The sequence below is a fragment of the Idiotropiscis lumnitzeri genome, chromosome 14 (assembly GCF_059441095.1).
Source record: "Idiotropiscis lumnitzeri isolate Australia: NSW breed Sydney's pygmy pipehorse chromosome 14, RoL_Ilum_1.0, whole genome shotgun sequence".
NCBI lineage: Eukaryota > Metazoa > Chordata > Actinopteri > Syngnathiformes > Syngnathidae > Idiotropiscis > Idiotropiscis lumnitzeri.
This window is the reverse complement of record NC_142404.1, coordinates 9,843,384-9,866,637: the sequence shown is the minus strand read 5'-3', so window position 1 is coordinate 9,866,637 and position 23,254 is coordinate 9,843,384. Positions and strand designations below refer to the sequence as shown.

General features: G+C 43.3%; 1 protein-coding gene across 1 annotated transcript; it reads right to left on the bottom strand.

Annotated features, from left to right (window-relative positions):
• Positions 1–9,986: 9,986 nt before the first annotated feature.
• Positions 9,987–22,965, bottom strand: irs2b (insulin receptor substrate 2b). Its single transcript, XM_088315175.1, has 2 exons — positions 19,564–22,965; positions 9,987–11,275 (listed from the first exon to the last, which is right to left on the bottom strand). The coding sequence occupies exons 1-2, from the start codon at positions 22,739–22,741 to the stop codon at positions 11,271–11,273; spliced, it is 3,183 nt and encodes a 1,060-aa protein (XP_088171301.1). The 5' UTR covers positions 22,742–22,965; the 3' UTR covers positions 9,987–11,270.
• Between the last annotated feature and the right edge of the window lie 289 nt (positions 22,966–23,254).

The window sequence follows — 23,254 nt, the reverse complement described above, 5'->3', positions numbered from 1 at the left end:
TAAAATATGATCCATAATTATCCTTATTCCATGAACTCTGTTAACTAACACAATAGCAACACATAAACGACTTAATAAATGATGTTCTGCAGTTTGTCTCGAACAACCACAGCATCCATTAAAATTGGAGGGAGACGGGCTTCCTGTGCCGAATGAATGCCGTGGTTATTTATTTACATTCAATGAGCGCAGGTATGTAATCTCGCATAGTCATCTTGCCAAGCCTCAAGATGATACCGCCGTGAGACGTGGCCAAGAAATGTGAGAGGACAAAAGCAGCAGCTGCAAGCGTTTAGATGCGGTGAAAGTGAAGAGGAAAAGGGCGAGTTTACAAATGACGACTGAAAACCAAAAAAGGGAATTAGCATACTGTACATGTTAGCATAGCAGAGCTGCAGTATTACCAATATGGGAACTCTTCATTTAAAAAATAAACAATGACACAATTTCAAAAGAGGATACATAGGATACATGTTAGCATACCATACCAGTAGTTTTACTGAAATGAGATCTAAAGAATAAACCTTGCTGGAGTCCCAAAAGGGGATTAGCATACTGTACATGCTGGCCTAGCATTGCAGCATATTCATTTACAAAAATAACCAATTGCTGAGTTCTTGAATGGGATTATCATACATGCTGGTGGAATTGGGAATAAGTCACATAACTGTTTGTGGAAGTCACAAGTAAGACTCAAGTCCCAAGTTACTGTTGCTAAAATCAAGCAAGTCAGGTCGAGTCCCCACAAAGTACAAGTTGAGCCGCTTCATCAGTTGAATGAAGCAAGTCATAGATGGAGTCATATACTCTTGCTCAGCCACGACATATATTCAGACAATGGCCAATTTGAACTCAGTATCTGTGAGTAATTGCATTACGAAGGTATTACTTGATGTGACATAATGCCAAAAATCATGGCTTGGTACCAAAGTTTTTTGGGGTTTTTTCATGGTTTTCTTCACATTCGCTTCACATTTGGTACACAGCACGAAAACAAAATGCAAAACAAACCAAAAGCGGTTTCAGATTCACAAATCTTGCTAACACTTTCTAATAAGTACACACTAATAATTAGCTAAGCATTTGTTAATACTGAAGCAACCATTTATAGAGCATTATTCTGACATGAATACTGTTTATTAAATACATACGAATGATTAGTCATGTGAAAAATATGCTTTATAAATTATTAAACTCACTAAGTACCAATGCTTTATTAATATGCTTATTAATGATGAGTAAAACATTTGTTGTTGTGTTTACAAACTATATGCTAATGATTATACATGTCAGAAACGTACTTTATAAACGATTACTTCAGTGTTTACAAATGCTTAGCTAATGCTTCTTCGTGTGTACTTATTAGAAAGTGTTACCCAAATCTTTCATGGGACATGGGACAACTTAAAACGTTTCTTTTTCCAAAAGTACAACATCAATAGTCAATTGCAATCTCCGTATAGGAAGTTCGATCTGATGAAAGGCGTCTAGTTGTCCAAACGCACACTTCGTGTTGCTTGCCTAATGTCTATGTGGGAACCGTAATAATAGCCCAATAATATTAGATAATTACATTAGATTATTAGCATTTTTTTTAGTCTAGGTTTGAACAGCAGTCATAGAAAATTGCAGCAACCTTTCTCAGAATACATAACGCAACAGGGAGGGCCAGAACTTCCCCGCGTTCCTTGATCACCCACGGGTTAGGCTAGTGATCATTTTTAACCCTTAGAAACATCTGCGGTCTGGAAGTGTTATTGTTGTCCCATTAAACACATTTTTAAAAAATTATATTTGCAGTAGGCCTGCTCCTTTGATGAGTGGAGTCGGCGAGCGAGTAAACACAAAGCAGCGGTGAATAGCTTCACCTGAGCCTGAGGAAACTTGTCGAGCTTAGTAAGGGCGACACACCCTGAGCTGACCCGCAGGTGCCAACGCGCATGCACGAACCGCACACCTGCCAAATAGTGAGTCACCGTGGCAAAGTGGGCGGGGCCCTAGGAGCGCACTTAGATGAGCTCATCCCCCGTTGGTTCCCGCACATTCCCACATCTCATCTCCTACCCCACCCACCTCCAGCCATTCTTTGTCTTACCTGCCTCTTCCTATGTGTGTGCGTGTGTGTGTAGGTGTGTGTGTGTACTTGTGTGTGCAGAGAGAGATTAGAGGCTCCATGAGAAAGCGGAGATGCAGAAAAAGTGTGAGAACTACTACTTGGAAAACAGCTGCTTGGCTAAAACAGAGCACACATCGTACAGTAGTCTGTATTTCCTGCAATCGTTGCTTTCCGTCAATACAATAAATGCCAGATTCGAATAGAAACCCTACCTTTTTCCCGTCATGAAAAATAAGGGGAGTAAATGTCATTATCACAGTTCCCAGACAGTCTGAACCGAAATAGAAGCACCGAACAGTCTGTCAGCAAAATTTGGGAAGAAACTGGGGCATGTTGTAAAAGACAGACCTATGTTATGCGGAGACAATGTATTGACTATTAATAACCAAAACAGTAGCATTCACCAAAGTATGTCAAAAGTCTCTCGCATTAATTCAAGTGTTGAGACTACCAAAAATAACCTCCCAGGTGATGCAGGTAAGGCATCTTTAACTATAATTAGCATCGCGAAACAAAACAGCAATCCCTACCGAAGTATGCAAACTGTTTCTCAGATCAAATAAAGCATGGGCATGTATCATTTGTTGTGAATGAGTTCCCTGCTGTTTTTTTTAAAAAAATTATCAAACGCTATATAGCGACAACATTGCTAATGATGATTAGCATTGCTAGTAAAAACTGCAGCACTCACCGAAGCACATAAGTCCCTCAGATGTCTTGAAGTGTGCAAGCATAACATATGTAGCAATGGTAAAAAGTTTCCCATGCAGTTTTAAAGACAGTCTTAGTCAAAGGGAGATAATCTCTCTAAGGACTATTATGATTGCGAACCAAAACAGCAGCACCCAGCAATGTAAGTAAACGATCTCTCGCTGGCGGAGTGACATTTTTTTTTTTTTGTCAGAAAGCCAAACTCACCCTTAAGCCTGCTCGTACCGTATCTAATACTGTTTTTGGGATATCAGAATTGTGGGGTACACAAAATATTAGGAATGGAGGGTGGTCTCAAACTGTCCACTTCACGGCCCATGTTGAGACTATAGTGCGGGACTACCATGCCGTATTTAAAGGGAATGAAAGGAGTCATTTTAATTGGCCATGATTGAAGTCTACCGTGGCCACTGCCACAGCGGCGCAGCCGTCCCTCTTGCAGAGAGATGCTTACCTACAAAATACCAACATGGGGTCCAGCCTGCCTCCGCGTAAACAACGACGGTCGATGTTGCTAGCCCAAACAGCAGCTCCTGACAAAGTTGGTAAACAGTCTTTGAGATGAATGAACGAGTTCCCTGTGCAGATGTCATGAGTGAATGATGAAGAGCGTTCCAACACAACCATGTGATCGTTTCACGATGTTATGTGTGTTCATGTTTATATTCTAGGAATCTACGTTGCCTGATACCATTTTAATATGATTTTAATAATAATCATCTCCTTTTAAATTGCAGTGTTTGATGTTCCACCCAAAATGTGTACAAATGAAGGCAAATCAAGGCTTAATAGATGCCTCGCCCCATCTGTATTTGAGTTAAAAAAAAAAAAAAACGCCCAAGACTACTATTTGCGGTACTTCAAAACAAAAAACACTCATTAATCCTTAAAGTCCCTCCCTTACACATTATTGCAGGAGTAGGAAAATGTGAAATGAAGAACAAAGACTGTGGTATAGGAAATAAAAACAAACTAAAACAACTGATGTGAATGTTGACTATGTGGACAACAACAGAGCTTTACAAGGGAGAGTAAAAGGTTGTTTTGCATTAGCAAAAGAGGAAGTGCCTGTTTACCGTACTTGGTGCGGGCGGGTTACGCAACGAGGGTGATGGATTACGAGGAAGGTGAGCGAGAGAGAGTGTGAGAAGAGAGAGCGAGAAAGAAAGAGAGATGGAGAGAGAGAAAAGAAAGAGAGGGAGAGATGATACGGAGCTGATAGATCAACACAGCACTCCTGAACAGGAAGTTCTTTTTGAGCGGGAGACGGAAACACGAATGGGTGTGCCCCAGGGTATTTACTCTTTCTTGTCAATCCGTCATCCAGTTCCTCCAGCATACGTGTACGTGCGTGCGTGCGTGTGTGTTTGTGTGTGTGTGTGTGTGTGCAGCATACAAACAAGGCAACGATTACCAAAAAAAAAAAAAAAAAAATGGTGTTTGCATTCCTCCCGGTTGCTTCTGTAAGAAATAAATGGTGAGTGGTTGAACTAACAGATTTGCAGACACATGTTAAAATAAATTAAAACAATACATTTCACTGTTGACTTTCTGAAAAGCAAATTTAAAAAAGTGTAATATATTTAATTAGTCAAAGCATACTTAACGCAGTTATTTGTGGAAGTCACCCTACGAAAGTTGATTGGCAAAGCGGGCGGGTGGCGGTTTGGCCGTGTCGTGTTTCGCCATAGACTGGCCGTTCAGGAAAATCGACTCATTTTCCCCAAATTCCCGATGGCCAGCACGCCCCTCCATGCAAGTTGTTAGCTGTAAGCATCCAGTTCTCCTTTCTGTTAACGATGAACCAAGCAGGGCTTCCAGTTTTCTCTCGGGTGTAAACACTGCATTGCTCCACTAAATAAAGACAGACATCAGACCACTTTGTAACATCTTCCTCCCACTCAATAATCCAGGTAGGCAAACTTTTTGATTGGCAGGCCACAATGGGTTCTAAAATTTGACAGAGGGGCCAGACCAGGACCAGATGGATGGAGTGTTTTGGTAACCTCACCTCATCGGAGAATTAAAATACATTTAATTAAAATGAAAGTGAACAAAAGCATTACAACAAAATGTCTGTCTTTGACACACCGCAGTATTTAGAAAATAAAACATTAACAAGGTTTATTCATTTGATTTTTCTTTCGACGGGCCGGATTAAAACGTCTAACAGGCCGCATGTGGCCCCCGGGCCGTAGTTTTCCCACACCTGCTATAATCCCATAAAGATCAGAAAGTTGGTTTCCATCTGGCAACGTTAGTTTTTTTTTTTTCCAGTAAATTTCGCAATCCTTTACAGTACTTGTGTACATATGAACGTATGAGCCGTTCTTTCTGCGCACATCTCTGTTGCATGTTGCTATCTAGGATGAATGTTCATTTCTTCACCCTCATCTGTATGTCTCCTCGCCTGCTCAATTAGTTTTCTGGTGAGAGGTGTGAGGCGCGAGGACTGAGCAAGTTGCAAATAGAGACATGGACAAATCCTCTCTCCTCCCAGTGTTGTGCTGCTGGCTTTTCATTCGTGAGTGAGAGCGTGGCTGACATACTGACTGACTTGTCGCATACGACACAAGAACAAGCAAGAAAAGTGAGACGTGGCATCCCCTTTGAGAAAAATTTAACTTATTGTAGCTAAATAATATTCCTGCCCAATAATGATAAACTATATAAGAACATAATAGACAGACAATGACGTAAATATTTAGGATTTTTACTTTACAAGTAAAAGTATAAAATCACTGGTGGCTAATAATTGACAATCTCTTCATCTCAAACTAATTACAAACAACAACATACTCAAACCAGTCTTGAAGGTGGGTGAGAACTTAAGTGGGAGCTTTAGGGGGCTCCTCAAATGGCCTCAGAGCTTTTTTAGCTTTTAAAATACTCACAAGTGCGACGTTCCAGACAGCTTTGCGGAAGAAGACCATTTCCTGTGGAACTGCTGTAGGTCGCTGGCCATAAGGCCGATGGCTCCCTTGAGCCAAAGCTAATCTTTATGACACTTAGTGCAGTGATTCTCAACCAGTGTGCCGTGGCACATTGTTGTGCCATGAGAGATCACAAGGTGTGTATGTTATGCAATGTCAATTATTTTGACAAAAAAAAAAGAATTATTTTCTAATGAAAAAAAAATACATTTTTGATCATCCTCCAGTCTCCAGTTCAGATGTGTTTTTAAATCCATTAAATGACACATCACTTTATTACGGAAACAACATAACAACATCACTTCAAAATGGTTGTTGCTAATAGCCAAGCTTTGCATCACTTTAATGGAAAGCCCCGTCAGTTGCCCCTACCAACATGGCCGCCAGGTCAGAAGTTCTCCTCGCCAGATCGAGTCACCTGTGTCGCACGGAAATAAATGCGTACTAGTCTCTGTCGGATGATTGCGCCACAGTACCAGTAAACAATTCTGGAGCTGCCAGACTTGAACTACTGAACAAAAGTGCCTCTTGAGTAAACTGGAAGCTATTTTCTGTCTGTTAAATGGGAAGTATGTTGGTTGCAAGACCATTAAATTAATGTTCCACGGTCATAAATTGAGTTCTCGGTCATGACTAATGATGAAGACATTATAGGCAGCACCACGTGTTAGATATACAATGCAAGTTTAATGCGTGTGTTTGTTCAGAGCACACTGCACTCCTTTCTATACAGTACATCTGTGGTCAAAACTCGCCCGCAGAAAATTAAGAAAGCCTGAAATGATGCCCTGACGTTCTTACTCTGTAGAACAAGATGGAGTAGTGCAAGTGAAATGTTTGTATGTGAAAAGGTCAATACGAAGAAAAAAATTAAATTATTCTCATTTTTAAAAATCCTTCAAAATTCCCTCAAATATGACTTTTGTTCAAGTTCTTTATTCAAATCAGATTAAGACTTTTTAAATCAAGAAATCTAACTTTTATTCATCTACAATTCTAATTTTTATCTAAAGAAAATCCACCTTTATTGTGACTTTGGCTTTGTAATTCAAGAAATAAAATTGACATGTTTTAACGCAGATAAAAATGTATACAGATAAAAGCAGTCAAGCTGTTTTTGACCCACTTTTGCCCCTTCAAGACCAAGGATGTGAAACGCCCAATTAGTTTAGCGTATGTCTTATAAGATTATCCTTTGCTCTAAATAAGAGTGTATTTGTCCCGATTTTTGTTCTGCCTAATATATAAATATCATGCAGTATAATATTTAAACAGAATTATTCCTAAAAGAAAAAATAATACCTAGTATAAGAATTAGGCATTGCTTGTTGTCTGTCTGTCCTCACTGACCCTACTCAGAGACTAATAGATAGCAAATAGTAATAGTATCTCCCTGCATCACACACCAGAGACAAATAGACCTAGTTCCAGCCTTAATTACCATTTTAATTAGCACGGTTGTGGGAATGAATAATCCGCTAGCATACGGTTTAGTGTGGAAAAGCGTTGATCTCGCAGGCGCTTTAATCCCACCCACCTCCTGAAGGCTGTTGTAACATGCTGTTTAATGACTATTGCTGAGGAGGGGGCGTGGTCTGCGAGACTAAACAATAACAGGAGGCATCCTAGGTTAGGACCCACGCCCAAATGGCTCGATGAACACTTTCTCCACGAGCAGCACTTGAATTAAACAAGAGTAAACAAAGAAGTGTGCAAATGTGCCTTTTCCTTTCTTCTTTCTTGTAGAGGTCTCTTGTATGGTCACACCAAAGAAAAAAGAATCGGAATAAAGATTCAATTGAGAGAGAACATGAATAAAGATGTAATAGCACAAGAATTAAGATATACTGTAATTGTGCAACAGTAAGACATAATATCGAGAAAAAAAAAAAAAAAAAAAACAATCCCAAGAACATACCAGAAAAAGATTTAAATTTACAATCTTACAAAAATAAATTAAGAATGGTGATATTATTCTGTGGTGAAAAAAAAAAACGGCTAAATTGGATGGTCAGAATTGTGCAAGACTAAAGCGAAAAGCAAACGAGAATAAATTATAATAGTAAGTGGGAAAAATGTATAAAGGTACTATTTAATTGCATCAAAATCTTAATTCTGAAATGCTGTGTGGAAAAAAACTAAATGGAATGAAGCTGTCATTGTGCGGGAATAATTCAATATTAAGAGAACAAAAAAGAATTTCATTCGAACAAACTCAGAATTGTAACATTATTTTCTCATAAGGTTAACGTAGTCGCGTTGTAGAATAAAGTCCTAATTTTATGAGAAAGTGGTGACAATTTTGAGATTATGAAGTCAGAATGGAATTACATTTCTTCAAAAATGTTTTTGCAAGGGGATAGAGTTTTAATATGAAGACTTGTCGCAATATTCTGAATATTAAGGTGTAACGCTGCTATTTTACAAGAATACGGTAGTCATAAATTCGTAATTTGGCATTAATGTGTTGGTGGGTGGGGGTATTTAACATTCTATTATTACAATTATTATTTTGTATATTACTTTTTATTGCCATTCTTTATTTGTAATTAAATATTGATAGCATGACATTTTCAAAACATCATTGTAAAACGCGCATTAAAGATTCAAGGAAAAGTATTATTTCAATACGCAACAAAGTAACGTGTATTTGTGAGAGACAAAATAACAGAACAATAATGCAGGCATCTTTTCTTAAATAATATCAATATTTATTCCATGTGTCTAAAAAGAATCAATACAATCTAAAGCAAAGACGTAAGTTTAAATTATCATCTCTTAGTCGCATCACAATAATATGCAAGATGTGAAGTATTTACAAGTGAAAAAAAAATAAAAACACAGCAAAGTAAGCTGGGAGCTCCCCAACAGTAACTTTTTGATGCTTTCATCAAGATACATGACCCAAATTCAAAACATTGCTCAAACACCAAATGGGCTCGATTAGCAAATTACAAATTGGAAGAAAAAAAAAAAACATGTACAAACTGCAACAAACAAACATAAACAACAACATCAACATAAATTTAAGGTTTAATAAACAAATATAGACAGTATTTGTACATTTGGTACACCTTGGTAAGTAAACTAGTTTTCAATTGTGTAAATATTGCATATGCCATTTGTACCTAAGTATCAAGACTGAATTAGGTCAAGTATGAATTTCTCTTAAAATTTGCAGTTGCAGCATTAGAAAAATTGTGGCATCGTCTTTCACTATACTATCCCATCGGAGTTATTAAATTATTTGAAAACACACAAAAAAAAAAAATAGGAAAAAAAAAATAAATCAAAGCCAAACCAGAATTGGTTAATTAGTGCTTTTGTTGTACCACACCAACACAAACTATGTACAGTAAAAAGAGCATAAGTTATTCAAAGTTGTTTGTTGTCATAACGTCACACTATTTACAATCTTTAAGTACCAGTGGATCCAGATAAACAGCAAAGACGCTCGTCCTGCTGCGTGTTGTGTTTCTAGTTGCTGGAGCTTCGACTCGTTGGCTTTTCACTGTTGTGGTTGTTTCATTGGGGTTGCGCGTTCCCAACCTTGGAACGTGGCATGTACTACATTCAACGTGTCTTGTGTTACAATCTAGACAAGTTTGTAAGTGCAAGACCATGCTTTCGCTCCACCAGTGTCCAAAAAACGGCGGCGCGAGGCCCGGCGACAAAACTCACCATTTGGCTCGGCGCCGCAATGAGGCAACAGGTGTGTGAGTGACTGTGTGTCTGTGTGCATTGTCCACTGAAGACCAGGGATGGGCATTTGAGCGCTTTTCATTGATCGACTGAGGGGAAAATGAACAATCAATTATGAAAATGTGAGGGAAAAAAAAAATGTTACGGGAATCAATCTGTAAAAAAATCTGTGAAATCAAAGAATCACAAAAAGCAATCTGCAGCGATAAAAAGCCAATTTTTAACTGAGGAAGAAAAGTATGATTTTTTAAAATGAAAGATTCCTTGTTCTATCGGCTATATCATAATATTCAGAAAACTAAATTCTATGAATGAAGTCGTAATGGTCATTAAAAAAATACGGGAAGACGACTTTTTTTCGAGCAAACTGCAGTACAATCGTATTACAACTTTTTGCTCGCTGCCTTGCAATCTTTTATTTATTTGCGTTTATTTCCAGTGAGCTAGTACAACCTCTCTGTGGATGTTCTGAACTCCTGTTTGCACTGCATTGTCTTAATGAACTTAACAATGCTGCCGAGGGAAGTTGGCCTTAGGAGACATCTTTAGACTTCTAGTGTTGCCCGTTGCAACCAAGCAGCGCACTCGATCCTGACTCGATTGCTTCAAAAACACATTTAAGCAATGATCTGTTCCTCCCAGTCCATCAAATTCGATCAATATGCCCATCCCTAGTTAAGACAAAGAACTTCAAACATTCCATTTTGTCATGAGTTCCTGCAGGCGGCTTGAGAGGGTATGCAGGGGACAACAGGTGAATAGGTCCAAAAGTGTTTGGAGGTGCTGAGACTTTGGCTCAGACAGGCCACGGGTGTACCTGGGTCGTGCTGCGGTGTTCGAGCGTGACATCATCGCGCCTCAAAAAAGGCGAGGATGGAAAATCTCTTCCTCCCGCCTCCCGCTGGGCAAATAAATATACCGTAGAAATGTTTCATATGTCATCTTGTCGTAAATGTACCGTGGAAATCTCAGAGTGGCTCATTCTTTGTGGATGCGTTCAGTTGTGAAAGGTTGCTAGGTCCAGACAAAACAGCCCATGAGGGGCGAGAGTAAGGCTTTGGATTGGTGATTCCTTTCTTTAAAAAAAAAAAAAGATAATTAAATTAAAAGTTTTAAAAATAAATATTTTATATATATTCATATCAACTATGGGGGGGTGAACCAACCTGTTTTTTTTTTGTTTGTTTTGCTGAGGTAGGTTTTTTAAGCAAACTTTTTTTTGTTTAAATATGTACCTAAATGCCACTTTTATTATTTATAGAAATTCACACATTTGGAAAATGTTTCACCAAATGCATACATCCGTGTTAAATAAATAAATATTTTGTATGCATTCTTTTTCTTTCTTTTTTTATGCGTGTGCATGTGATCTCTAGGTTTGGTGTCTTCTCAGGTCAGGCAATCATTCCAAAATCTATTATTAATGGTAACCAAAATAATATATATCCAACATCATATAATAACTGCGTAGTCATTTTGCAGATAAATAAAATTGTTACCAAGAGTTAATAGTTGGTATGAAAGTTTTTTTGTGTGTTTTTTTAAGTCATCTAGTCCAGCAGCATGAATGGATGGCGCCTCATCATTTTGGTGCCGAGGGAAGATTTGGGGCGAAAGGCCAAGTGTCCGTGTTGCCATGGCGACTGCTGCCTCCGTGACCTCGCAGAGATGGCGGCAGGGGTCAAAGGACATGTGGGCCGCAGCCCGCGGTCCAGCTGTTACTGAGGCGACGTCATCACACACAGGCAGCGGACCAACCTGATGACCAGGAGAAGAGGAAAGGGGGAGGGTGACGGAGCCAGTGGCCTTCATTCTGAAAGAGAGAAAGAAAAAACACATTATGTGGAATGATGAAAATGAAGTCTATATTTTTCCAAGAGAAATAGTTGGAATCTTGCAAACGTATACTGCATTGCATGATTTTTGAATTGGGGGGCAAAAAACTCCAAATCTCGTGAGAATAAATTTTAAGGGAAAAGAGGTGAAAACTGACAACACTGAAATTACATTTTTGGGAGAAAAAGAATAAATCCTTTTTTTTTTGAGGGGGGGGGTTATCTATATATATGTATAAATTCTTGATAGTTCAAAAAAATAGGTGTAATCTTGTGACAGCAAAAAAAACCATCTAATTTTATTTTTCCCCAAAAGTCAGAAATTTTGGACTTTACAAGACAGTGACATTTCGACACAGAAAGAGGTTATGTTCATTGAAAAAAAAAAAGCTGTAATGTTATGGTAATTCCAAGAAAAAAACTCCGCTTGTCTCAATATAAATACAAATAATGGGCAAAAATTGGACGTCTAGGCACAAATAAAGGCACAAAAGTTGCAGTCTTACAAAGAAAGGAACAAAGTTGTATTTTTGTGACAATTAACAGCCATATTCTTACAAAAATTAATTAATTATTCCACTACCGGCCAGTGTAAAATCAGCAGTTAGAAATACTGGGAGCTTTTCCTCAATTTATGGGTTCACCAATAAAATATAAAAATGTAAATATAATTGAAATTTTCTTCTATAGGCCTATGGAAGCCAACAATAATGTAGTCCAAATCATTTGAGAGTTACGTGCGGTCAAACTATCCGAAGTGGAATGCCAGCACTATAATATAGCAAGAGTGTCCTGGCTAGTCCACCCATATTACAGACCACGAAAGTAGGTCATCTGCCGTTAACGTTCTGCTCATTCCAAGCCAGTGTGCCATCAACTAAGATTTTTGTTACCAAGTAAGGAATAAGTGTGTGTGTTCCTCAGTCAACGGACACCTAACTGGTCACTTAGTGGCTTTAAGACAGCGTGGCATTTTGCAGTCACATGCACAACGCAGGTATTTCTGACAGAATACACTCTCCAAATAAAAACATGCAAATGTCACACACACGCACACACCACAGTGACCTATTCTTCTTATTTATTCTCATTCATGCAGTCGCCACAGTGTCGCTTTCTGTCCCAGTGGAAAACACTGCTGAACTCTGACCCCCACGCACTTGTTTGTGAGCTTTCATTTGCATGCAGCTATCAAACAGCGGCGGAAGTGTCGGCCGACAACACACACTCACACAAATACACACGGATCGGCCGGCCGCATTTTTGTCCCCCGCCTGCCGTCGACCCCCCCCCCCCACCCCCGGAGGCGAACAAGAGCTGTTTTCACAAAGCTGGATGTGATCGTTCATTCTCTAAAACAAACCTTTCATTCAGGCTAAGCAGAACCCCCTCCCCACAACACTCCTGCTATAAACACACACACTTTGTTCTCCTGTTTTTGACTCATAAATTAAGAAAAAAAAGAAAAATCGGAGAATCACAGCTTTTTTTTGATTCCTCTATGGGTGACACATTTTGAGGAAAATCGAGATTTAATTTGCCTCGCCAACTGGTGCCTCCTGATTGTTTGGGTTCATTAGAGGGCAAAAAGAAGAGAGAGAAGCAAGAAGAAAGAGTTTGGGGAGAGGTGGAAAAACCACAGCAACAGAATCAACCTGACTGAGAGGACCGGGAATGCAGTGAGGTCATGGGACCGCCGGCCTATAACAATCTGTGTGTGTATTTGTGTGTGCGCACATGCGGGCCCAGACAGTAGCCTGTCGAGGCAAACACTTGGGTGAGAATGACTGAGATGTGCTGGGAAAATGAATCACTGGGAGTGAAGATTAATAAGGTGCTGCAGAGGAGACAAATATGTGAATGTCACGTCTCACCAGACACCAGTGGTGTGCGGAAAGGGGGTGTTCCTGGAAGAATGGGATAGAGGTCCATCAAGGAATGAACCCAATGGCTATGAAACCCCTGTCCTGCTTTTGGGAGGAGGCGGGCACATAAAAACACCCCCTCACTGTTTTACCCCATTTCAGTCCCTCCCACAACCATTACGACCGCCCACCCTCACTGACTGTTCATTATTTATTTCGCTCGCAAGCTAAACTTAGCCCAGCTCCATTCAGGGCTGGGACACTGGAGCGCGTTATGAGCGGCCGGGTCTCCTCAGATGTAAACATGTCCACTGTGGCCTCCTCCGCTTACCGTATCTTGTATAAATAGCCATTATAGTGAGAAATAACCACTAGAAACGTGGGGAGAAAAATTTCATTCCCATTGGGATCAAGCAAAATCTCTTTTTTGTGCCTTTGAACAGTTTACATATAAATGAAAGGAGCCGAAAGGATCAATGGCGGTCTGAAGTGATCCAAAGTAAACATGTTCACTGTTGTCTCTGACCTTCATTTTGTAGATAAGCTGATAAAAAAGGGATTTATTTTGTTTATTTACAAAGTTTAGAAATGGGTAAAAAATAAGCAAAAAAAAACCAATCAGGATTTAGATTACTGAGTTGACCGATCAAAGTAGTTAATCTATTTACTTGTTTATTTACAATACAATTGACCCCAGCTATTCACGGCCCGGTTTGTGAAGAACCAAAATTTGCATATAATTGACTATTGGATTTTTTGGGGGGTTGTGTGAACAAGATTGCATTCGCTGAGATGTCTTATTTTGCAGATCTGGTCAATTACGTCATTGATTGCTCGGCAAATTATGACATGACAACCGATCACTGATTTTGAGTAAAAAGCTAAATATCCGGTTAATCTGATCCAGCCAATTACATCTGCTTAAAGTAGAGTAAAATCAACACAAATTAACCCCCGAGCACGGACAAAATTCAAACGTAATATGCATGCCAGGCCAATAGGTGGCAATATCACTTCCTCATGGGTCTTATCTGAAGTCAATTCTTGCAGTTGGCGTTTGAAATACAGTGCATCTTTTGTGACACCAGTTTCCTTAAACACCTCGCATGCGTGTATTTCTAATGATTTGTAAAAAAAGTGAGACTGCTAAAGACTCCAAGATGTCATGTAAACAACCCGTAGAGTGAAAAAGAGCAAAAGTGATGTCGGGTCCTCTCCCTGAGAGTTGAACAGGCTGGGATATGTTGTGTTTACATTCCAGTCTCCCGCCGGCTAGCTCTTCCCTGATCTATGGCAGAGCTCCGCTACACAAACACCGACTGCCTCGTGACCTGTGACCTCCCACGCCTCAGGCCTGTCCGACGCACAACACAAAAACAAACACTGCCTGCTCACCTCAATTGTTGCGAGGGGCATAAACATGACCTCCAATCGGTTTCCCCTTGCAATGACTTCCACACAACAGTATCAGTGACTTTTGGTGTGTATGGCTTTAAATGGCATGGCTTGGCCTGGTGAATGACGTGGGTGTCAGTAAACGGGAATGTAGAGTTAGGTGTTTCTTGACTGGCTAACCCTTGAGCCACCTGTGAGTTGAGCTAAATGAGCTACGACTACGGCAGCTTATCTATGAATGCGCTTCTGTTTTGGTTTTCTTACTCTTTGTTCAATGACGGATCAGCGTCTGATACTTGACCATTTGTGGAGGCTATACAATAGGCACGTTACTAGCGATGGTAGACTATGTTAAAACAGCTACGTTTTTGAAGGCGATTGTGATGTTGTGGTACACATGGGCACTTAATCTTCATTGTTAAATGTAAAATTATCCCAAACTTTGGACACCCTCTGTCTCGCCCTCATTGCACCATCTTATTTCTACATGGAGCAGTAAAGGGCAATTGCAGTAACATAAGCAACACTTAGTGACGCCCCAAACACAGTCTGGAAAATGAGTCAAGCCAGCAGTTTTCTAGACACGACAACTTCAACAACTTCAAAATAAAAGCGTACCAAGGAATTGTTGTCCATATATAAGATTTGTTTTGAAGTTGGCGTTCTTACTGGCGGGCAGCGTTACTGTCATACATGGCTTGAACGATTGCCACTGCGTTTAGCTTGACTTCTTCTTCCTGTCATTGAGCATACGCGCAAATAGGGCGCGTACTCGAGGCAGAAAAAAAGGCCTTGAGCATTTTTTTTTTTTTTTTTTTTTTTTTAAATCGAGGCCTCAATTTACTCGGGGGACTTATTCCATCCCTGATTATATTGAGGGGGAAAAAAAGCTGATCCATTACGTTCTCCTAAGTCTATCAAGGAAATAGACTAAACTTTTGATGATTATCGTGGGTCTTCTACGTTCAGTATGGTCATTAGAAGAGCGTGAGTGGCTGAGACATGCTCGCATCACACACCAACTCGAGACAAAACAAGCCGCTCAACAATGTTTAATCCCGAAGTGAACGTAAGCCTTCTTACCTCCAAGCTAAATTGGGGATAGGTTGACTTTGTTTTTATCTGCGACTGGAACATCCTGCCCTAGTGTACTCTCAAGAGTTATGTATCACACTCACTGTGACTGTGCAGGGCTGTAGGGGAGGGGTGTACAGGACAGGTGACGGCAAGAAACAAAGTGTTCCTTTTCTCTGTTGTGTGTCATCAAAGAGTCACGTTTGGCTGACTTTGAGAAAGCGCACTTTGTACTTGTGGAACTTTGCCATTAAAACGCATACAAGTGAGAATATTATCTGGGAGGGATAAGATGAAAAAAAATTAAAATAAATAAATATGCCTAAAGTGTCCAATCTTGTTTTTGGAGACTGGTGATGACAACAGCAATCGTTAATCAAGTATGATTAGCTTTAGTTGCTCAACGGCTCGTTTGGAGATCCTTTGCGGTCTCCGGTGCAAGAAGCCTAAGAAGGCCATAGAGGTATGGGAAAACAACAGAAAATACACACCGATGCCAAATAAAGCATGTGTGTGTCAACCGAGGAGGGGGGCTGTGGGGCGGTTGTGGGGGTAGGCGTAGGTTGCATCACATGATTTCTGCAAAACAGAAAGCCAAGCCTGGAGAGAAGAGGCGGAGAATCGGTTGGGGGGGGTGGATGCAAAAAAAAAAAAAAAAAAAAACGGGGGGAGGGGTTTGGTTTAAGGCTTCTTGAACACACCCTCGTGCACCCTCCACCACACCACCCTCCTCCACTACCACCTTCTCCCTGTTGTTGTGGCAGATGGTGGCCGGTCATTAGCGTATTGTCACTCTCCTACGAAAAGAGCCAGATAACCAGTGAGTGCTGCTTGGCGGGGCAGGTGCAAATACTCCTGACTGAATCCGCCCCCCGCAACCCACCCACCTCTCCACGCAACACACACACACACACACACACACACGACCATCTGCTGGCGGCTGCGCATATGCAGACAGGAAGACGCACAAAGTGGAACGGTGTGTGCGTTGGGCTGCTAAATTCGGCAAGGCTTGGAGGGAGTGAGTCAGATTCTCCCCTAAATGCAACCATGCAAGACGGCTGTTACAACAGAGGGTGAGGGTGGGAAGGGGGGGGGGTGCATGGGGGTGGGAGGTAGTGGTGAAATAGATGAAAGGTGGCCTCAGAAGAAATATGGTGAAAGTAATCCACACGCTTCCATGATGTGGCATGCTGCATTTCGCTGTGGTTCAAAGGTCACTAAACTGACATTGCAGCAGGGTGAGGAGGCGTGCCCTTGAAGGCTAAACAGTGGAGCCACTGCTTCAAAACAACTGACCAATCAACTCCATTGCCCATTAAAAGCGATCCACTAGACGCAGAAACGAGAAAGTCCATATATAGAGATATAGAATGCACCCCCCCCCCTCATATTGTTTCACATGTGTGTTGAATTTTAGAACACCAACTGCCTTCCCCTTCACTTGGAGCCCACACTCCCCCCCCACGGGGTGACTGCAAATGCCAAATGAGGACACAGGATTTAAGTTCTGAGTGTTTCAAACTGCAGCACTCAAGGGAATGTAAACTATGGGCTCAGTCGGCGATAACAAGAAAATGTGGCCAAGCTTGCGGAAGGCGACGCCTCATCTCTCCTTTGATCGCTAAGAGGGATATGTTTATTCATTTGGACGGAGTGGTAGTAGTAGTTGTAGAAATGAGAGTAGTGGAAGTAGCAGTGACAGGTCTTGATTTTTGTTGCGATTTTTAAACGTTTTAAGTACAGTTGATGTTAAAATGTGGATTAAAAAACTAAATAAAATAATTTCCAAAAAAATAGCCATGTCCATGTTGACATGGCTATAACCTCTGGCTTTGTTCACAAGCTGTCAGAAAATCTTCAAGGTCAAATCACAAATGTTCAAAGAACGAGTAAAGTTTGGGAAGTTGTTTGCAGTTAAAAAAAATTAAATAAAAAATCCCATCCCCCCCTTCTGAGTCTTGCATGCTGCCAGGTTAGAAAAACAAGTGAGCATTCACCTCTCCCAGCAACCTTTGCACACTGCCCCACATTCCAGGCCTGAAACCCGGTACCTGACAATTGATAAACAACTGACTCACTTGTTTTCCTGGGGAACCCAATGACTTGCACAGAGTGCCGCGAGAAGCGTCAGAGCTGGCACACAGACTAAAGGACAGGCTAGCTAATTCGGCTGAACCAATTTAGCAAAGGGTTGAATTGTGATTTTTCTGACAAGATATTGCAATATCAATTCAATTCACAATTTTCTTCAAATCAAGCTTCACAGCTGCAATCACGATCAAGCCAGACTTCTGTGAAAAGTGTATTGTAAACCTAAGCACGTTTTGGTCTTTCACGACTTTTGAGTTTCACATTAGTTTAGCGATTAGCATTAACGTCTCCATCTAGTTTTTCATTTTTTTGTGATAGTGATGCTTGTCAGAAGTGTATGTTCTTTGCTGCCACAAAGGCAAAGATTAGTTAGAGGGGCAGATACGCACGGATAGCTCGTAGCACCTGTCTTAGGACATTTTATAGACCAAGTTAGCTTTGCGCCAAGCGAGCAGCCGGGAAAGCAAGGACTTACAGAAGGATAAGTGACAGCGTGTCATGGACGCAACCCTTTCTTTAATTAGCTCGGAGGCGATTGATTAGTGACCTGTTCACAAGTAGCATGCCGCTTCTGATTGTCGAGAATGGGGGGATACGAGCGCTGTAATCAGAACGACAATCACCAAATCACATCGTCTCTGATCACGATTCCGATCCCAAAACGATAAAACGTTCAGTACTTCTAGTTAAGAGACAAGCTCTGTCGTGAAAGCACAAACAGCAATTACCAAAACTTTGCAACCATCCTGTCCCAGATTGTCTTTTCGGGTAAGAGCGACTTCTGAAATGCCGCTGTTTGTTCATCTATCCATGTAAATAATCCCTGCCTTTGAGAGTTGCATGAAAAGCCAGTGATGCAACAGCACACAGAATGAGGTGAAAGGTGATATTTTGATGGCAACTGTTCGTACCCGGAAAGACAACCCATCAACAGTGTAGTATTCCGCCGTATAAACACAACAGAACCAAATAGAGGACCAATAAACCTGCTTTGCAGTGAGGAATAAAACAAAGTTTTATTTCTGGTGTTAGTACCTTAATTCAGCCGGTGTAGTAACACATGCGTCACTAGTGCAGATGAAACACTGACGTGGTCTAAAACTGCACCGCATGAACTCAAACAGTCAATGGAGCAGGAATATTAAAACAGCCTGAAGCATGAATGATAATTTGAATGCTGTTTGGAATAGTAAGGAGCATCCCGAATTTTGTGTTATATCATCACAACCTGGTATCCATGCAGCCCAAAGTAGATGTAAAGGCTGAGCAAACAGCTCTCCTTCACATCATGCTCCTGTGAAATTTCTCGTTGTGTCATGGGTGTGACGAGGGGGTGACTAATCCTATCTAAACATCAGCGCCTGCACCTCACAGTGATGTTTGGAACAACTTCCCTCTGTCGCTGTGACACAAATAACTGCACAAAGTGAGGCTTGTGTGTGTGACCACAGTTGATACGATATGCTGTGTAACGTTGTTTCCCCCTCGTTTTGTTACATAACAATGTAGGTTGCTATGTTGTTGATCAACAACCCAAAAAGCATGCAACATTCTTTTTTATTTGGCGCACAAAAAAACATTCTGATTACCAGCTTTGAGCTTACACTTAGTGTTGCGAGTTAAGTGTCTACGAGGCCGGCGGCAGGCAGTAACACTGCGCTCTCACAATTTTTCACAACTTGGGAATGAAAATGAGCCTAGCGCTGCTTAGCAACCACGAGTCAATCTGTAGAGTACACAGAAGCACTACGACAGATCCTGCTCCAGTAATGATACCACTCCCTTCATGAATGAAAGCCTCCTGAATGAATGTGTGTACACCATGTAGTGGCACTCACCTTTCACAGCAGCGGCAGTCGTCTCCTTGAATCCAAGGCTGGCATAGGGGCTGGAGTTGAAGCCATTCATACCATCTTTGCATCCACAGGGAGTCTTGAATCTCAGGAGTCCATCGCAGCCCCCTAACCGGCACCCACCAAGAGTACCCTCCATCAAGTTTAAGGCAATGTAGTTGAGTCCATTCTGATAGCCCGCAGACGTCTCCCTGCACATTGGGGTGCTGCTGCCATAGTCCTCATCCGGTCCCTCCAAGCCCCGCACGCCATGGGACACATTCTCCACCGAAGCTGAGCTGTGGCGCTTGGTGTCGTGGGCAAAGGATGGGCACACGGGTGTGACAGTGGTGGTAGAAGAGAAGGTCTCAGAGCTGTGGCGTCGGCGTCCTTGAGGGTCAGCACGAATGACTTTGGCCCCCCTATGTGGATCGGCAAGGGGGACATTCAGCGAGGGTCCGCCGAGAAGAAAAGAATCCACTGGCGCCGCTGGTACGCGGTCGACCAAAAGGCTGCTGTCAAGACTCAGTCTCTGGACACAGGCTGTGGGACTGGTAGGGGGAGGGGTATCATCGGTGGCACAGAGCGGACCGAACGTCATCTCTGTGTAGTCATCCTTGACCGCAGCTGGCTGACACACCAGACTCGCATGATGCTGGAGAGGATACTCATCCACCACCCCTCTCACCTCTGCATGTCCCTCTACACCTTTGCCTTCCTCCTCCTGGTTCAAACTGGGGGGAGAAACCGCACTCTTAGGCGAGGCAGGGTCCACGTTATCATAGTCCGATAGTGGTAAGGATCCCTCATCGGCGCACTTTGAGCCTTCAGCCGATGCCACCGCGTCGCTGGAAGCACTGCTGAAGTCAATGTTAATATACTCCCCTGGGCTGCGCGGCTCAGAAGGGAGCGGGTGTTCACTCATACATGGTAAGGTCCTGAGAGAATCTAGAGCCAGGCGGGTGGGTCGACACGCCCTACTCCTATGCGGCAGACCTCCGTCACTCCGAGCCCCTCTGAGAGGAGGGGGGCCAGATGAAGGGGCACCCGGTGTCAAAGAGTCTCCCAAAGATACAGGACAGTAGTTGGACTCCTCTTCGATCCGCTGCCTCTGTAAACACATCACCACATATTGGTCTGTGTCAGTGGACCCGTTGCGCTGCAATTGGCCCTTAAGTGAATGCGGCAGGGTGCTATAAGAATAAGGCTGTCTGTGTTGTTGCTCTCCTCCGGAAGAACTAAGGATGTGGTCTCCAGGAGACATGTTCAGGTACTCTCCATTGGCGAGCTTTCCGTCAGTGCTCTCCATTGACATTTTGATTCCGCACCACATGCGCATGTAGCCATTGTCCTCGAGGGAAATACTGCCTGGCGAGTCTGTGTGCGGGGCCAGCCCTGCTGCAGAGGAGGGGTGGGATCGGGGGTTGATGATCTGCTTCGGAGCAGAGACACACATGGGGCTCATGGGCATGTAGGAGTCATTTTTAGCTCCTGATGTATGAGGTGCCACACCTGGCATCATAGGCATGTAACCACTGTCACCCTGAAGACAGTTTGAACCCACCCGCACATCCCTGTATTCATCTGGAAAGGTTCCTTTAGGAGAGGCTGTGAGACATCTGCGAGAAGACTGGGTTCCACTGGTGTAAGTGGCCCTCATTAACGTGTACTCGTCAAGGGATGCCGAAGACACTTGGGGGAGACACCTCTGCTGGCGGGGGGTGGTCAGAGAGTATGTACGCTTTCGATAAGCCTTGTCCAACTCCGGGAACCATCGATAGCCATTCTGGTTCTGTTGCTCCATCACCATGTAGCCATCGAGCCTGCTGCCATCCCGGGACGGGGGAGTTTCTGCCCTGAGAGACTCCGGGGTGTTGCCACCGTAAGTGAGAGGCAGCCGGAGGTCACGTGCGTCCGCGGGGCTTGTGCCAAACTCCTCACATGATATGAAACCAGCGTCACTCGGGGAGCCCGAAAAGGAGGCACTACAGCTGGAGGGACGAGGAGCGCTGCTATCCGGACATGAGGACAGGCTCACAAGACTGGGGGCGGCCATCGGCGGGGAATGGGACAGAGGCATAGACATGGACTTACTGTGCTGCAGGGAGGAGGATTCAAACGTCCGACATGGGCGTGCTGTGATGGTATGAGACCTGCTCAGGAGGGTGCGGTGGACCCCAGGGCTAAGGGGGCTCCCATTCACTGACATAGGGCGTGTCATGGTGCCGTCGCCCTCGCTGGCCGTGCGTATCCGACAGGAGGAGAATTTACCCACAGGTGAGGTTGTAGCCATGCTGTCAGTGCGTGACCTTCTGAGAAGACCGGTCTGGCTGGGGGGAAGGTGGTTCAGGTGTCGCCTCGTGGGCACAGAGATGGGGTTGGTACCCGATGACTGGCTTTTGCTGCGGGGGCGGAATTCCGACAGCTCCTTCATTGCTTTCATCGCTTCCAGGATGGTTTCGTGGATGTTCTGCGCCACAACAGAATCATCCGCTTGCATCCAAAGCTCGCCGGGTCCGGTAGCTGCGGAGCGACCCACCTCGATGAAGAAGAAGCTGTCAGAGTGGCCACACCTCCGGATGTTCATCAGCTGCAAAATGACCGAGGCCACCTCCGTGTTGAGTTTAACAAAACTGATAGTCCGACTGGATAAGCAGAGTCTGTACACGCCGGTTAAATTCCTGCTTTGCCCCAAGCCTTTGGACTTCATATTGACCTGCCATACCTCCTTGTAAGCGGCGCTGACAGGCGTGATCACGCCGTAGCTCGCCTCGTCGAAGCCCACCAGCGAGGACGCAGAGTTGGACGCCGACCCGTCGAACACTCTCCCCTCCGCGATTAAATCCGTCAGCACCCGGTACCATCCCTCCTGTTCGCCCTCGCTGTCGGCAGCCACAGCAAAGTACTCGTCCTTGGTGTAGAGCGCGATGAGATATTTGTGTTTGGCGTCCGCTCGCTTGTTGACGTTCAGGCAGCAGTCCAGCGGGATGACCCGCTTGGCGGCAGACTTGTTCCTCCATTTCTTCTCGCTCTCATAGTACTCCAGCCGGGCAGGGCAGCCCTCACCGGGCTCCCTGAGCACGAAGAATCGCTTGTGCCCGTGTTTGTGTTTCCTCAGGTAGCCGCACTTCTTCACGCCGGCGGCCGGTATCGGGGTTCCGGCGTCGCTCGGCGGACTCGCCATTCTACTCTTCAAACACTTACGAGGAGGAAGGAAGTGAAGGACTCGCGACGCTAGTTCTTCTTTTCTTTTTTTAATTTACGCTTCAATCGTCCTCTTGCTTCCCCCACGGCTGAGCGATAAATAACACATGTCTGCTTCTGCTGATGCTGCTGCTGCTGCTAGTGCTGGTGTCCGGACTGGGGAGGGGAAAGAACATGTGACCATTTACACACTCAAAGGAGGAGGAGGAGGAGGGAAGGTAGGGAAGAAAAAAAAACTACGCACGCAGCTAGTGGGCGGTGCGCGCTCAGCTCATTGGGCTCATTGGTGGATTGAGCGTGAATGCAAGAGAGTAGGAAAGCCTCCTACTACCGTCACTCTGCCCCCTTCCGACCTGTTTGAGCCTAGTCAGGCATCCGTTTATTTATTTATAGCAGAGCAAGCATTTGGCTGCTTCGATACAGCCTCCATTTTGCTTCATTAGAGCACTTTAATCACCTCAAATCAGCCTCAAGCTTTTAGTTTTATTAGCAG

Bases quoted from the DNA above. Each gene is read 5' to 3' on its own strand.
- irs2b (XM_088315175.1), bottom strand. From the start codon at position 22,741: ATGGCGAGTCCGCCGAGCGACGCCGGAACCCCGATACCGGCCGCCGGC.